General features: G+C 34.4%; 1 protein-coding gene across 2 annotated transcripts in view; it reads right to left on the bottom strand.

The window, feature by feature from the left end:
• ZFYVE9 (zinc finger FYVE-type containing 9) overlaps nucleotides 1-17,519 on the bottom strand; it is a 219,118-nt gene that overhangs the window by 137,018 nt on the left and 64,581 nt on the right. For both annotated transcript variants that reach the window (XM_079154200.1, XM_079154201.1), the window contains exons 2-3: nucleotides 16,313-16,406; nucleotides 3,910-4,015 (exon numbers count right to left, since the gene is read on the bottom strand). In XM_079154200.1, coding sequence (XP_079010326.1) covers nucleotides 3,910-3,979 — 70 coding nt within the window. In that variant the 5' untranslated portion in view covers nucleotides 3,980-4,015; nucleotides 16,313-16,406. The remainder of the gene's footprint in view (nucleotides 1-3,909; nucleotides 4,016-16,312; nucleotides 16,407-17,519) is intronic.

Genomic DNA, 17,519 nt, shown 5'->3' with positions numbered 1-17,519 from the left:
CAGTAACTGTTGAAGGTGGGTGACAGATGCACTGAGGTTTATTATACTATTACCTAATTTGTATATATTTAAAATGTGCCTATTATGGTTTTTTTTGAAAGTTTGCTACAGTATGTGAAATTCTGCTTAACACCATGTCACAGTACATTATTAATTAGGTTCATATTTATATTGTCTAAGGACATTTTGCAAAAAGTGCTTACCTAATTAAATTGATTTACTTATAGTTTATCAATTAGAATGATTTCATTAACATTTGTTTACTTTTTAACAAATTGAGTTATAGTGCTACTGTGTATGTCTAAGTAAGTCAGAAATATAAGAAATAATCCACTTAGTGCCTTTCCTACTTTCTTCCTCCAGTAATTGATAATCATGGTGCTGAAATTATGAAGATATATTTGTATCAATCTTCAGCGTACCCTTAGCACCCTGTTCATTATTTACTACATCGTAATGCAATGGCTTATTTACCTCCTTTTATCCACTGAATGATTTCTGAAGGCAGAAATCATTTCGTTCCATCAGTGTAAGTCCTCACTTTGCATAGTGTCTAGTATATAGCAGATATATGATAAATATATGGTGAGTAAAAGACTAGGCTGTGGAATAAGAAGATTTAAATGATAGCTCATTCCTCTATGAAGTATACAATCTAATTAGGAAAATAAGAAATACATGCAATACACAGGAATATGTAATTAACAGTATAGAGTAGCCTATATATTTAAAAACTGATGTAGGAACAGAAAATAAATTCAGAGCAGAAAGATTTTTTTGGGGGGTGGGGGTACCAGGGATTGAACTCAGGGGCACTTGACCACTGAGCCACATCCCCAGCCCAATTTTGTATTTTATTTAGAGACAGGGTCTCACTGAGTTGCTTAGCACCTCACTTTTGCTGAGGCTGGCTTTGAACTCATGATGCCCCTGTCTCAGACTCCTGAGCTGCTGTGATTACAGGCATGTACTATTACACCCAGCTAGAAAGACATTTTTTCAGAATAAGGTAAGTGAGCTTGAATTCACAGAGACAGAAGGAACAGGACTAAGCTTCAAAAAGTTTAAAGATTAGAAAAGGAGGCATTTACAAATAGGGAATAAGGAAAAACATGGCCTCAATCTTAAGAATTTAAAAGAACAATTACTAAATCTGTTTGGGGTAAGAAAATAACTAGCATAAGAAAACAGTGAAATGAAGCTACAAAGAAGCCATAAAACACCCAATTGTGGAAAGAATGGTCTTAGTATCCTCTGAGTTACTAAGTCCAAAGTTTAAATCCAAATTTAGTCTGGCAAAAATTTGAGATTTAATAATTTGAATTTTCCTTTTTAAATAAGCTGGTTCCTGAAATAAAAGAGATAATCTTTTACAAGAATATCTAATGATATTCCAATAAGAATGATGAGGTATTAAAATTTTCATTTTTCAATCACCAATACCTAGGCATAAAGGTAAATACTAAGTGTAATCAACAGGCCTTTGTGTAATATTTTCCATTAATTGAAGGAAATAAAGTAATACAAAATGAGAAATCACTTCATTAAAGCATACTCTCTAAGGTACCAGGTGGTACTGGGATTCAAAAAAACTAAGTTCAAACAAAAGTAACACAGTTACAACCAAGAAGCAGGCTTTGGAAATCCTTCTTGTTTAAAGGAGTTATTTTTTGTAAGTAAGTGCTATATATGATAAGATATTTTTACAGATTCGAATAAAATATACTGTAAAACAACTATACACAAAATACCCTACTAGTCTATAAAAGTCACAAAGAGACTAATGTAATGAACTAATGGTTTAGTCAATGACATTCTGGAAGTATAGTATTCACAGGATTAGATAAAATATACCTACATATTTAGTGACTTAAATAACTATAAAACACAGAGTTAAACTGAAGGAAGTATTAAGAAAATATTTATATAAATGGTTGAAACTCAGAGGAAAATATACTTTCTAACTTGATAGGTTATAAAACCTACCTAGATCCAATAAAAGCCCAAATCATCAGATTTCACATTCACATGAATCAGAAAGAGCCTAAGGATATGAGCTATGTTGGGTCATCAATGAGAAAAGTAAGCAATTCCAGGTAAATTTCCTCTTCCTTTTCCTTCCTTTTCTCTACAATCTCATATTCTATTGAGGGCTTATTTCATCACAGACACAAAATAATGAAATCAAAACTAATCTGTCTTCCTAACAGCTCTCAAAGAGTAACCTGAATCGCTATCACAATGGTTTGAAGAACATTACTAAAATCTAGGTTTTGAGATAGAAAAAATATTACTTCATAAATGTGTTATATGCCATTTCTGTTAGAAATAGAAAAAAGGTGGGGGAGTGGGAAAGGTAAAAGATTTAATTATGACTTATCCATTCCAAGTCAACTTGAGAGGATAGTTTAGGGAAAAGGCTTCTCTAAATCTTAAGCAGACATTTCTAGACTGAGATTTGAGAATGTATAATCTAATTAACCACATTGGCAGTTACTAAAAAATGTAAATCTTTTAAAATTAGTTTTAAAATATATCTTTACTGGGCAATTGTTATGGTTTGGATATGAGGTATTCTTCAAAAGCTCACGTGTGAGACAATGCAAAAAGGTTTGGAGGAGAAATGATTGGGTTATAGCCTTAACCTAATCAGTGGATTAATCCCTAATGTGATTAACTAGTTAGTGATAACTAGAGGCAGGTGGGGTGTGGCTGGAGGAAGTGGTTCATTGGGGGTGTGGCTATGGGGTATATATTTTGTATATGGAGAGTAGAGTCTCTCTCTCTGCTTTCTGACCACCATGTGAGCTGCTTCCTTCTGCCACACTCTTCCTCCATGATGTTCTGCCTCACCTAGCCCTGAGGAATGGAGCCAGCCTTCTATGGACTATGATCTCTGAAACCATGAGCCCTCAAAGATCTCCTCCCCTAAAATTGTTCTGGTCAGATCTTTTAGTCACAGCAGCAAAAAAAGCTGACTAATACAGCAATCGACATGGAAGAGTTCTTTTTCTTTTCTTTTTCTTTTTTTTTTTTTAGGGGGCGTAGTGGGAGGGTACCAGGGATTAAACTCAGGGGCACTTGACCACTGAGCCACATCCCCAGCCCTATTTTGCATTTTATTTAGATAGGGTTTCACTGAGTTGCTTAGTACCTCACTTTTGCTAAGGCTGGCTCTGAACTCAGGATCCTCCTGCCTCAGCCTCCTGAGCTGCTGGGATTACAGGCATGCACCACCACGCTGGGCAAGAGTTATTTTTCGTAGTGCTGGAGATACAAACACACATTCTAAAGTCTGTCTTGGCCATAAACTAATTGTATAGTGTAGGTAGAGCTCAGGCTTTAGTATCATACTTCCTGGATCCTACTCTTGCCACTTCACTTGTTTGCAAGGTAACTTTGAGGAAATTGCTTGACCTCTCTATGACTCTATTCTCATTCATAAATTGGAAATTAGAAGATCTACTTTTATGGGATTGTTTTAAATATTAAATGATATAATCCATGTTAGTATTGGCACATAATACTAAGAAATACTATTTCTTCCTCTGGATATTATGTCCTTATTGTCATTAAGCCATCAGTCTTGAATTTTTTTTTTAAAGTACTTCATCTTTGCTGGGCAGTGGTGCAGTATAATCCTAGATACTTGGGAGCCTGAGGCAGAAGGATTCCAAATCTGAGACCAACCCAGTTAATTTAGCAGGACTCTCTCACAACAAAATGTTTTAAAAAGGAATGGAGATGTAGCTCATGGTAGAGTGCTTGGCCTATCATGCACAGGGTCTGGGTTCAATCCCTAGAACCATCAACAAAAAAAAAAAAAACAAGTACTGCTTCCCCTTAGATCCTTGTATTCTCTTTCTTCATATCATAAACCCAAACATATTTACCAGTGTAAATTCTTACCTTCGTTTTGTTCAAATTCATCTAACACCTTGTCCAGGTTGTAAGCTTCTGCTTGGAAGTAATTCTCCATCAGTGAGAAAACACCACTCAAGAGACTTGTTTAAACCTAAAAAGCAAATCAAATTTGTTTTACACTTTAAGTTATTAAACTATAACTTATAAATTTTAAATATACATGGATAAAATCTTTTCTAAATATATGCAGACAATGGTAAACAATAAAACCTCATCCCACCGGATACATTTTAAAATCTTTAAGTTAATAAATTCTAGAAACCTGTAAGTTTACAATTATCAAAATACAGTTAGTCATCCATATCTGTGGATTCTGCAATTATAAATTAAACCTACCACAGATGGAAAATATTTAGGAAAAAACCCACATCGGTACTGAACATGTACAGATATTTTTTGACATTATTCCCTAAAAAATACAGTATAACTACTATTTGCCTAACATTTACATTGTATTTGGTTTTATAAGTAAGCTAGAGATGATTTAAAGTATACTAGAGAATATGCATAGGTTATATGCAAATACTATGCCACTTTATAAAAGATATGGGGGCATCTGTGGACTTTGGTATCTGTAGGGATCCTGGAACCAATCCACCATGAATTCTAAGGGATAAACCATAGAACTAAACATAGAAGATATACTTGATTGTACAACAGAACTTGCTTCAAGGCTGAGGCAGGTGGATTGCAAGTTCAAAGTCAGCCTCAGCAACTTAGCAAGACCCTGTCTCTAAATAAAATATAAAAAAGGGCTAGGGATGTGGCTCAGTGGTTAAGTGCTCCTGGGTTTAATCCCTGGTATCAAAAAAGGAACTTGCTTCAGAAGAAAAATTTCAGGGCCTATTACAGTGGTTGCCACTTGTAATTCTAGTGACTTAGAAGGCTGAGGCAGGAGGAGCTCATATTCAAGACTAGTCTTGGCAACTTAGAGAGACCCTGACTCTAAAAAAAATTAAAAGGTCTGGGGGTTTGAGTAAGTAGAGTACCCCTAGTTCAATCTCCAGTACAACAAAAAAAGAAAAAGAAAACTTTCAGATGTTAGGAAGGGAATCATTTTGATTGGGATAAATCTTAAATTTCCATTAGAAAAGAAAGATTATAGAACTTTTTTCAAGTGTGGAAATTTAAGCATGGGGTGAGGGATATTAGTTTCAAAAAGCTAACGATGACTCGGTTATTCTTCTTAAACTGTTTCAATTACTATTTCTTTTCTTTTTTTTCTTTTTTTTTTTTTTTTTGTGTGTGTGTGTACTGGATATTAAACCCAGGACACTTAACCAAGGAACCACAAGGAGCCACAGCCATAGCCACAGCCACAGCCCTTTTTATTTTTTGAGACAGGTTCTTATTAAGTTGTTTAGGGGCTCATTAAATTTCTGAGGTCAACTTCTAACTTGTAATTCCTCTGCCTCAGTCTTCCAAACCCTGGGATTATAGGTATGTACCACCAAGCATGGCTTCAAGTACCATTTCATCCATTCTTGGTTTGTTTTTTTGTTTTTTTTTTGTTTTGTTTTGTTTTGTTTTTTTATTGCAGAGTACTGGGGATTGACCAGGGACACTTAATTACTGAGTCACATCCCCAGCCCTTTTTTTAAAAAAATTATTTATTTATTTTGATTCATTGTAAACAAATGGGGTAAAACTTATTTCTCTGGTTGTACATGAAGTAGAGTCACGCCATTTGTGTAATCATACATGTACATAGGGTAATGATGTTTGTCTCAATCTGTTATTTTTTCCCTTCCCCCAACCCCTCCCACCCCTTTCCTCTATACAATCCATCCCTCCCCAGCCCTTTTTTATATTTTATTTAGAGACAGGATCTCACTGAGTTGCTTAGGGTCTTGCTAAATTGCTGAGGCTGACCTTGAACTTGTGATCCTCCTGCCTCAGCCTCCCAAGTCAAGTACCATTTCTAAGATTTTCTTAGCATTAATCAATCCAAAAGCATCCTGAGAGCTGAGGTTGTAGCTCAGTGGTAGAGCACTTGCCTAGCACATGTGAGGCACTGGGTTTGATCCTCAACACCACATAAAAATAAATAAAATAAAGGTACTGTGTCCATCTACAACTAAAAACTTTAAAAATAAATAAATAAAACTATCCTCTGGATACTTTTATACTATAGTATGTAGTACAGCTAATACTATATACTAGGTGTGTCAACTATTTAACAGAATGCCAAGAGTACATAGCAGGTGATAAATAAATGCTAACTATTATTTCTTTTTTCATTATGTCCATGCTTATCTATTTCCTTAATTTCTCAAAATTTTCTTTTCATACTGGAAATTCTGTTTTGGCTTCTTACTGGTATATATGGGAAGGAAGTCAGATTACAATCTCCCCAGAAAGTCCAAGCAAGGAAAACATGAAAAGGGTGGGGGAAGTCAGAAATGCAAAATTACAAACTTAAGTCTTCAGAGTACATGAAAGTATACTGTTTCTCTCAAATAAGAAAATAAACTCAGGAGATTTAACTGATTTGGAATATTTCCTTTTGGCTATTAATTTAGTCGACTTCTACTTATTGACTAGTTCCTGTTAAGTTTAGGTAGACAATAAGCTACACATTCTTTTTTGTAAAAAATCTGTCTAATTATTTACATTTAAGAATGATTTTCAAAAATATACCATTCTGAATATTACTCAGCTATAAAGAATAATAAAATTATGGCATTTGCAGGCAAATGGATGAAATTGGAGAATATCATGCTAAGTGAGATAAGCCAATCTCAAAAAACCAAAGGAAGAATGATCTTGGTGATAAGCAGATGATGACACATAATGGGGGGTCTGAGGGGGGCAAGAATGGAGGAAGGAGGGACTGCATAGAGGGAAAAGAGGGGTGGGAGGGGTGGGGGGGAGGAAAAAAATAACAGAATGAATCAAACATCATTACCCTATGTAAATGTATGATTATGCAAATGGTATGCTGTTACTCCATGTGCAAACAGAAACAACATGTATCCCATATGTTTACAATAAAAATAAATTAAAAATTTAAAAAAAGAGAGTGGAAAATTCCTGGCCTTTATGCTTTTGTACTATGTCAAAATACAGAATACAGCAACAAATTATCCTATTGTAAGCAGAGAGCAAGTTTTCACAAAACCCTAAATTTGTGGATGATTGCCAGCCTCCAGAACTGTGAGCATTACATATGTGTTTATAAATTACTGAGTTTATTCTGTTATAGCCACCTGAATGACCAAGACACTACTTTTTATCAATTTTTTTAGAATTTTGAAATGATGAAAAATGAATATTTTACCTTAATTAAAATTAAATTACTATAACTATAGGAGGAAGAGAATCAGTCTAGTTCATTTGTTTATTCTTTATTTCTATTTCTTCTGTAGGTTGCCTACATATAACTTCTGTTTATTTTATAATGCTCGGGACACTTTCTTATTTATTTATAATATTTTATTTGATATGTTTGTGAATCCACTTGTTTTTTAGCATTATTCTTTTTCATATTTAGCTATTTAAGAAATATCTCTTGATGTTCACTATGAGTTAAAAATCTAACTTTTTTCCTAAATAAAAGTTTATTCCCCCCCCAAAAAAAGATACCATTCCATTTTGACAAAGATGTCACAATGTCTAATGCTCAGAGCAAAAGAAATTTCTCTCATAACACAAAATCTGGCACATTTAATATACACCTACAATGCTACAAGCATTTTACAGTCATTATATAAAAAAATTAGTAAACAAATTAGTAATAGATCAACATAGTTACTGTACATCTGTGTACAGGGTACTATAATCAACTCAAGTCTCAGACATTATCAGTAACATCAAGCAGTTTATAATTTAGTTAATAGTAAGAAATACTAAGTAAGGAAATTTAAATAATAAATTATTATCAATTCAGCATGAGATACCATATATCATCAGATACTATATGATTTATTTGTCAGTAAAAATTAACAGAAAAGCATTATAGATTATATATTATAGAAATTCAATGGACTGTGATTGTAGCTCAGTGGTAGGGCACTTGTCTAGCATGTGTGAGGCACTGGGTTCAATCCTCAGAACCACATATAAATAAACAAATAAAATAAAGATATTGTGTCTATTGGTAACTAACAAAAGATGTTAAAAAAAAAAGATTTAAAAAAGTCAAGAGGTCTATAATTCTTATTTGAGATCTTGGCTCAAATATCACTTTCACAGGAAGTATTCTCTAAACCCCCAAGAAAGGTAATGGTTCAACTTATCTCTCAGTGCCCCATTCTTTCCTTTATAACTTTATCACCATCTATAAATATATACCAGTGTGACTATTTATGTCAAGCTCTCCTACCTCGCTGTAGGTACTATAAAGGCACCCACCAGACTGTGTTCATCATGTACCCCAAAGATTAGAACTGAACATGATGTGATATCCATTCAGTGATACTTATGTAATGAATGCATGAACAGTGTATAAGTAGTTGGTCAATAAGTTGTATTGAATTACAATATAATTACTAACAAAGACAAGCATCAAAAATGATTCTGAACAGGTTAGTGATTATTTAAAAAAAGAATGCTCACAGTACCTCAAGAATCATTCCAAAGATGAATTATTAATTTCCAATGAGAAAATATACATTTATAATGAAGAGATATGACAATCACTACCCTAACCAAATGTTCTAACAGCATAACCAACAGTTTAACATGCTAGCATGACACATTTTCTAATGTGATACAATGATAAGTATGAAGAATCACCTATATAGCTTTTTGTTTTGTTTTGTTTTGTTTAGTACTGGGTATTGGAGCCCAGTGGTGCTCTACCACTGAACTACATTCTGAGTTCTTTATTTTTATTTTTTCTTTAAATATTTATTTTAGCTATACATGGACACAATGCCTTTATTATATTTATTTATTTATATGTGGAACTGAGGATCGAACCCAGTGCCTCACACATGCTACACAAGCACTCTACCACTGAGCCCAATCCCAGCCACCCATTTTTTTTTTCTTTTTTTCTTTTGAGACAGGGTCCCACCAGTTGCCTAGCATGGCCTCAAACTTGTGATCCTCTTGCCTCAGCCTCCCAAGTAGCTAGGATTATAGACATGTACCACTGTGCCCAGCTATACAGTGTTCTTGCCAAAAACACTTAGCCTGAATTTAATCATGAGGAAACTATTAGGTACATCTAGAATGTGAAGATTCTATAAGACAAATGACTGGAACTCATAATGTTAAAAAAAAATTTTTTTAAATAGTATAAAAAACAAGATCATTCTAAATTAAAAGAGACTAAAGAGATTAAATAACCAAATGCCCTTTCTGAATACTGATTAAGTCCTAATTCAAGAAAACACCCAGGGGTTGGGGAAGTAGATCAGTGGTAGAGCACTAGCCTAGCATGCGCAAGGGTTTGATCTCTAGCACCGGGGAAAAAAAAGAAAGAAAGAAAAAAAGAGAGAGAAAGAGGGAGGGAGAGAGGGAGGGAAGGAGAAAGGAAGGGATGGCTGTGACAGTATAGGAGGAGTAAAGGAGAAAGAAGTGTGAGAAGGGGCAAAATGGTAAAAATTGGTAAGTCTAAATAAAGAGTGTATGGATCTGGAATGTCTATTTTTTCAACTTTTCTATAGACTTGAAATTTCTTAAAAGTATTAAAGCCATATTGAGCTGACAGGTAGTAAGCATTCCTTCCTACACTGAATGGAGAAATTCTAGATAAAACTAATCATGTTAAAGGGTTGAAACAGACAAATTCAAAAGCAAAAGAGGGAAATAGACAGATGCCATAAGCCTAGAAAAAAAATTAAACTAGCAAAGACAAACCAAAGGATAAGAGTTCATAGGAATAACAAAACTAGACAGCAACCCTTAGGCCTACACTCTGAAAGCTTGCAGGAAAGATGAGAATTATTGGTAGAGAACTTTAAGAAATTATAATTTATAGAAGAGAGGCCTAGGCTGGCCTTTCTACATGAAGCCAGGAACTGGGGGAAAACTCCTCTTAATAGCCCCAAGACTCAGAGATGGAGCAGGATAGAACAGAACATCACTACAATCAACTTCGAAAATTAGAATTCCAAACTCGGTCCTCACTCAGGAGTAAGAATGGTATTAAGTCCTCCCATTCAGGAATATAACACAGCTTATCTCTATGCTAACTCAGTTCTTCCTATGACTTTTACTAATGTTTTTAATTTTAAAAAGTCATTAAATACTTAACAGTCAGGAGAGAAGGGTGCGTGTGACTACGAAGAGGTAGCACTAAGGAGATCTTTATGGTGACAGAATTGTGCTGCATCTTAATTTTGATGACAGTTACATGAAAATGGCAGACAACTATTTACACTCAATGAATTAATGTCAACCTCTTGGTTTTGACATTGTCTATATTTATGTAAAATGTAACCCAGAAATATTGGATGAATGAATTCACAGGAACCCTTTGAACTATTTTTGCAACTTCGTATGTATTAATAATAACTATGGAATCAAAAGTTTTTAAAAACAAGAAAAGAAAAAAGGTTATTAAAAATTTAATAATTAGGGAATGGGGCTGTGGTTCAGCGGTAGAGTACTTGCCTAGCACTCATGAGGCACTGGGTTTGATCCTCAGCATCACACAAAAGTAAATAAATAAAGGCATTGTGTCCACCTACAACTAAAAATATATATTTTTAAATTGAATAAATAGGGCTGGGGATGTACCTCAGTGGTCTCAGTGGTAAAGCACTTAGCTATCATGTGTGAGGCCCTGGGTTTAATCCCCAGCACCAAGTACTGAAAAAAAATTTTTTTTTAAATAAACATGGGAGCAGGATGAGAGGAAGGACATCTGTGGATGGGAACGTCAGAGAGAGGCAGTCTAATTAACATCAGGCAGATATCCTTTTGTAGAGATGGCCTAGAATGTCAAAGACCTAGCAGAGTGAGAAAGTCATTTAGGCAGAAGGGACAACCTATTGTGGGATACCAGAGGGCAAGAAAGATGAGGAGGGCATTCATGTGAAGGGACAGTCTGACATAGGAAGTCAGAGAGCTCCAGTGGGTAAAAGAGACATCCAAATGTTGGAAAAGTGAGGAGTCAGTGAGAGGGAAGTCCAGTGGCAAATCAGAGCCTATGAATAATAAGAAACAGAAAAGGGAAAATATGGCAGTGATAGGAAATTACCTACATAAGGAGAAATAGATCAAATAATTAACTGTGAAGAGCAATAGCAACAAGGTTTCTGACAGTTCCCTTCTGACAGGAGAAGGGAATTACAATGTGAAAAAGGAAAGCCTGAAAGAACTCTACAGTGTTGGTTTAGAATTTTAGGTATCAGTGTGAACTAATGAAATTAAATAAACATAGATTCTTTGAGACATAAAATAGAAATGCAAATGTGTATGTGTATGTAAAAGTGTGCACATACATATATTTCCTAGCTTTATCCACTGATGACCTGGATATCTACCGGGACAGTAGTAATGTAATGAGTATACATACCTAGCAGCAGATTTGGTTTCTAAATATTATTTTCCCCTAAAAGGAATAAGACTCATGAAGAAATGGCTGATTCCAGGGCTGGAGCAAAAAAAAAAGTACAAGAGCCTTGATGAAAATATAGAGAAATGCAACCTCCATATACAGTTTGGTGGGGGGAATATAAAATGTGGCTTCCTTGGAAAACCTCAAAAATGTCCCTAAAAAAAGTTAAACATAAGTTGAGCATGATGGCACACACCTATAATCCCAGCGACTCAGGAAGTTGAGGCAGATGCAGGTTCAAGGCCAGCATCAGCAATTTCAAAGCCAGCATCGCCAATTTACAGAGATCCAGTCTCAAAATAAAAACAAAAAAAGGCGAGGATATGGTTCAGTGGCAGAGTGCCCCCGGGCCAATTCCTCAATACCACACACATATAAAAAAGTTAAACATAGTTGACACATGACCTCGCAATGCCATGCCTCTGTATACCAAGGGAAAACACAGTAACACAAAAATTTGCATATAAATGCTCATAGCAGTTATTATTAAAAGTGGACAAAAAGTGTGAAAAATCCAAATGTCTAACCTATGATTCAATAAATAAAATGTGATAAGATGTATTATGAGACAATAAAAAAAGGATGAGGTTTTTATATATGCTATGACATAGATGAATCTTAAAAACAATGTGGATGCCAGGCACAGTGGCACATGTCTGTAATCCCAGTGGCTTGGGAGGCTAAGTCAGGAGGATCACAAAATGCCAGCCTCAGCAATTTAGAGAGGCCGTAGGCAACTTACTGAGACCCTGTCTCAAAATTTAAAATTTTTAAAAAGGGCTGGAGATATGCTCAGTAGTCAAGCACCCCTGGGTTCAACAACTGGTACCAAAAAAAAAAAAAAAAAAAAAAAAAAAGGCACAATAACTGAAAACCAAGTATTATATGATTCCATTGATATGAAATATCTAAAATAGGTACATCCTTAGAAACAGAAAATAGATTAATGGCAGGAAATATTAGAAGTAAAGAGGGAATAACTGATAATCAAAACTGAACTTTCTTTTTGGGATAATGAAAATGTTCTGGAATTAGTGCTGATGGTTTATGAATATATAAAAACCACTAAATTTAGACTTTAAAAAAGTGAATTTTATTGTATGTAAATTATATTTCAATTTTTAATAAAATGAAAACCAGTCTTGAATATCTTGTATACTAGGAAGCAAGGAAGTACTCCAAGAATGATAGGGACATAGTAAAAGAACACAGATGCCAACTTGAAAGAACTCCCACAGGCCAAATCAGACAATCTGAGCATCAAAATAAATAACAATAGCAAGAATTATAATCCACTGAATAAGGAAAACACCGAGTCTTTACAACATGAATAAATGAATCGCAAGTGTGTTAAAAGAGAATTTACATAGTTTCAAGGCACTTCTCCATCAAAAAAATTGTATTCACTGCCAAAATATAAAAAAGTAATGTCAAGGTGGGGAGAAGCTTGTAATCCCCAGCTACTTGGGAAAATGAGGCAGCTGAATTATGAGTTTGAGGCCAGCCTGGAAAATATAGCAAGACCTGTCTCCAAAAATGCATAAATGCATAACCTGAATCCAATCATGAGGAAATATCAAACAAACCCAAATTAAGAAACAATCTAAAAAAGAACTTGTCTGTAATCTTCAAAAATGTCAAAGAGAGTCAAAGTCTTTAGAACATTTTTAGACTGAAGACTAAAGAGGCATGACAACTACATATAACATATGATTCTAAACTACAGCCTCTTGATTTAAAAAACATTATTTGGACCACTAGCAAAACTTGAATGAAGATAGAAGATTAGATGGTGATAATGCATCAATGTTAATTCCTTTTAATGGCTGCATTATGTTTATGTAGCAAATATCTGTTTATAGGAAACTCACAGTAAGACATTCAGAACTCATGAGGCTTGCAGCTAACAATTTACTCTCATATGGGTCAAAGAAAAAATGTTCTCTGTACTATATTTGCAACTTCTCTGTAAGCTTGAGACTGTTTGATTTTGCCTTCTTAAATTACTCTAAAAATCTATGTCACATTTTTAATTTCCAGAGCACTTTCTTTTTCTAATCTTTTTTATGGCATCTTCATCTTCTCTTACCTCTCAAATACAATGACCTACAGCTTGTTTTGTTTTAACCGTATCCTATTTTCAATATTACTTATTTCCTTCAAATTTCTCTTTTGTACTTAATGTGTTTTGGTCTCTGACTTTCACATTGGAGGCTTTTCCCAAATGCTTACCTGTTTAACAAATGAAGTACTAATAGGAAACTATGCATATGTAGCTTGTTCCCTAGGCTTCTACAATATAGTAATTGGGAACATGTCTGTCTCATTAGGAGTATTTTTTTGGACTCCAGAGTATGACTGTCTAATTTCCTATAAAAAGATGCAGAGATAAAATACCTGACATATATTTTGTGAACAAGTAGAGGAAGGGGTAAATGGAAGGTCTCACCTTTCATTATATAGAATTTCCCTTATTTTCCCTGACTTCATTATAGTGTCTCATGCCTGATTTCTGTTTGAGTTCTCCAAGTCTTGAAACTTTGGTTTCATTCGCCAAAGAAAAACATGTGATTTACTGAGGACTTGAGAGTGAAGCAGTCTTCTCACTGCATAAGCTAGGGCTCTCAGGGAAATTAATCCTTATGCCAGAATTCTTTATTTGCCTTCTTATAAAAGTCTCTCTTAAACAAAATTGAAGCTTACTAGGGTTGGAAATGTAGCTCAATGTTAGAGTGCTTGCCTACCATCTACAAGGCCCGGGGTTCAATGTCCAGTATCACAAAATAGAAGCTCACTAAATATTCACACGTGTATATTTCAAAGAGGAATATAATTACTTGAGTATTGTTTCTCCCTGAGGATCTCTTCATGTGGCTTTTCACTTCTAGGTCTCTTTTATTCTCTATTGAGCAGTGGCCTTTTAGAAATTCACTACAATTTCAGTCTTAGAGATCCTACTCTTATAGCACTGATTACTACTGCTTTTATGTCTTCATCATCAGTTATCCTTCTTTATGCCATATATTAATTACATTACATAAAACATGTATATACTTGGGCATCAAATATTCTTGATCATTTGCCATTTAACAAGCACTGTTCTATTCACTAGGTAACAATGATAAACAAGATAATGTCCCTAACCTAAAGGAGTACAATGTCTCATGGGGAGATGAGTGAGTAAACTTAAAATATAGAGTAATGTGGTATGCACTGATATATATACTGTTTGCCATGGAACCAAAGAAGAGATGAATCCAAATCAGACTGAGACAAGGTTGTATTATTTAGGATATAACAGATTATTATATCAAATATTCTAAGAATTTTCAGTGGCTCAAATGAGAGAAGTTTATATCTCATAATAATCAAGGTCAATTCTTCACTACATGAAGCAACTCCACTCAGTACAGTGCATGGATCCAGGTTCCTTCCACATTGGATCTCCACTATATACTAGGACAATACTATTCAAGGTGTTAATTCTCTAGGAGAATATAAACACTGGATAAAGACTTGCTAACAAACAAACAAAAAAAGTCAGTTGAACTAAACAGAATTCCTTATCTCAGCATGGCCCAATAACAGCTTAAGAAATGCAGGTGGTTGGTGGGCCATACTCATTAGTACTGCCCTAGGATGTAGTTCTTTGATCTGCTTCATCGAAGTTGGGAGACAGCTGAATCTAGGTTGAGACAGAAAGGTTTCATTTTCTTTAAGAAAAAGAGTAGGCATACTTAATCTATTTAAAACACAAACCTGGAAATAGCACACACATCTTTGCTCACATTCCTTTGGTGCGTTTAGTCACACAGTCACATCAAGTTACAAAGAACGCTGATTTGAACTGTCACATCCCATCTGCAGCTACTACAGAAGTGAAAAATGGATTTTAGTAGATTTGGACAGTCTTTGCTACAGTGGGTGGAAAACTCCCTAAAGAAGCAATGCTTCATTAAGAACAATATTTTGCCAGGTAAAGGATAGAAGGTCACTATGTTCTCACACAACCATGTGAGAAGGGTAGGGGACAAAAAGTAGTTTGCCAACTGCAGATTCAGAAGTTTTAGTGAAGACAACATCATTGTTAAATGTCTCTGTTCCATTCTTAACTAAAGAGAAAAGAAGTTCAACTTCTTATCACACAGTTTCTTATCCTACACTTTTCTTCATAATTTATATGGAAACACCAGAGAATTCAACCAGACAGTACAACACTACTAGTGGATAGCATGATTAATTTCTTAAACCAGTCTTATCTGCATAACCTCCTGCCATTCACTGTCCTGTAAAATATCAATGGACTTGAAAAAAAATATATCTAGTCAGGAAAAAATCAGATTCCTACTTTATAAAAATTAATGAAATACTCCTGTTTTCTGCTGGAAATTATTGCTCTTCACGACTAATATAAATACAAAGTAAAATAATATAATTAAATCCACAATTCTGATTCCCTATTCCCAAATTAGTTTTATTGTTTAGCTCTTGGATACAACTAAGTAACATAAATGATATTGGGCAGGCACCACTATTTTCTCCTAACATATTGCTCAAATCTATGTTCTTTTTCAAACTGAAATTATCTTTCTACAATCAAGGTAGCAGTAAACTGATACTGAAAGAGAGGAACCAGCACTGATAGAGAAATTGGTGGTGTGACATAACTTAACAGCAATTTAAAAATACTCTATTTCTCTGGATTAATGTTAAATCTTTTTGAAAAACTCTACTGATGATTTAACAAGATACAATGTTATAAGTGGAGCAAGCAGCAAAAATACATCAGCATTATTTTCTATAGATACAGAAAACAACTTCAGTTGTTTTCTGAAGTCCAATCTCAAAGAAAAATAAGACCACTGGTTTTCTTACCTTTTTCTCCTTATACATGTGATAAGGGACAGGCTTCTCTGTGCTTATTCATGATGCTTGCCAGTCCTGCTGATTCAGTATGGTCTGTTTGATCCTAAAGGAAAAATACATCATTCATTACATTTGCTAAAACTATAAGCCCTAGTTTTCATCATATAAGTCTACCATAGTCAGATAAATAAAAGCAATGGAGCTTAACAATAAATTACAATTATACCTTCAGATTCAAAGACCTGTTCAACTTGGAAGACAGCAACACACAAATCTATTGTCTTAGAAGACCAAAAGTTGAAAGTATAAAGGAAGAGTTAAGAATTTCTGCATGCTTCTTTTCAATGGATAATGTATAAACATCAATAGCAAGGACTTTCTACCCAATGACTTTAATTATATTAATTCATAAAAATACCATTTACTTTGTGTATAACAGATCCTACAAAAACCCAAAGCTAAGAAACTGCTGCTTCATGAGAATACCCTCTGGTATGATTTTTTTTTCCTGAATTTTTTAATTATTTCAAGTTTCCTGTTGAGATTTTTATTGCCAAATATCTGTTCTTCTTCCAAATAGATTCTTTTTGGATTACAGTAAAAAAATGCACTAATTTATAAAAGGAATGGATCGATTAGTCCAATATTAACCTTCACTGACAGTGGTATGCAAAAGACAATGCCTCCTCAAATGTGATTCCCTTCTTCTGAATAAACATATGGCAATATCTATGAAGTCCTAGTAGCCCCACTTAAATGCCTCTATAACTGCTTAGAGATAACATGAAATTCCTTAGCCTTAAACAAGATTAGTAGTTGAAACTAATCAGAATAAAACTAAGACTATCCTATTATCAGTATAAAAAGTTCAACAAATAGTATTTTCAGAAAAGGTAACTATCTTAGAGATAATCTAATGAACACCACTTAACTTTAAAGATAACCTGAGGCACCAGAAGAAACTTCCTGACAATATTACAGATATTTCATTATCTGATATGAAAATGATGTGATTACTAAAAAATTAGAGTGTAAGAAAATACAAGTAAAATTCACATTTCCAGAGACCAATGAATGAAAATCACTGGTTGTGGGTTGGGGTTGTGGCTCAGTGGTAGAGTCCTTGTCTAGCACGTGTGAGGCCTTGGGTTAGAGCCTTAGCAACACATAAAAAGATAAATAAATAAAGGTACTGTGTCCATCTACAACTAAAAAA

The sequence above is a fragment of the Sciurus vulgaris genome (genome assembly GCF_902686455.1).
Source record: "Sciurus vulgaris genome assembly, chromosome: 1".
Classification (NCBI taxonomy): domain Eukaryota; kingdom Metazoa; phylum Chordata; class Mammalia; order Rodentia; family Sciuridae; genus Sciurus; species Sciurus vulgaris.
The sequence above is the reverse complement of the archived record's forward strand: the minus strand, read 5'-3'. Positions and strand labels throughout refer to the sequence as shown.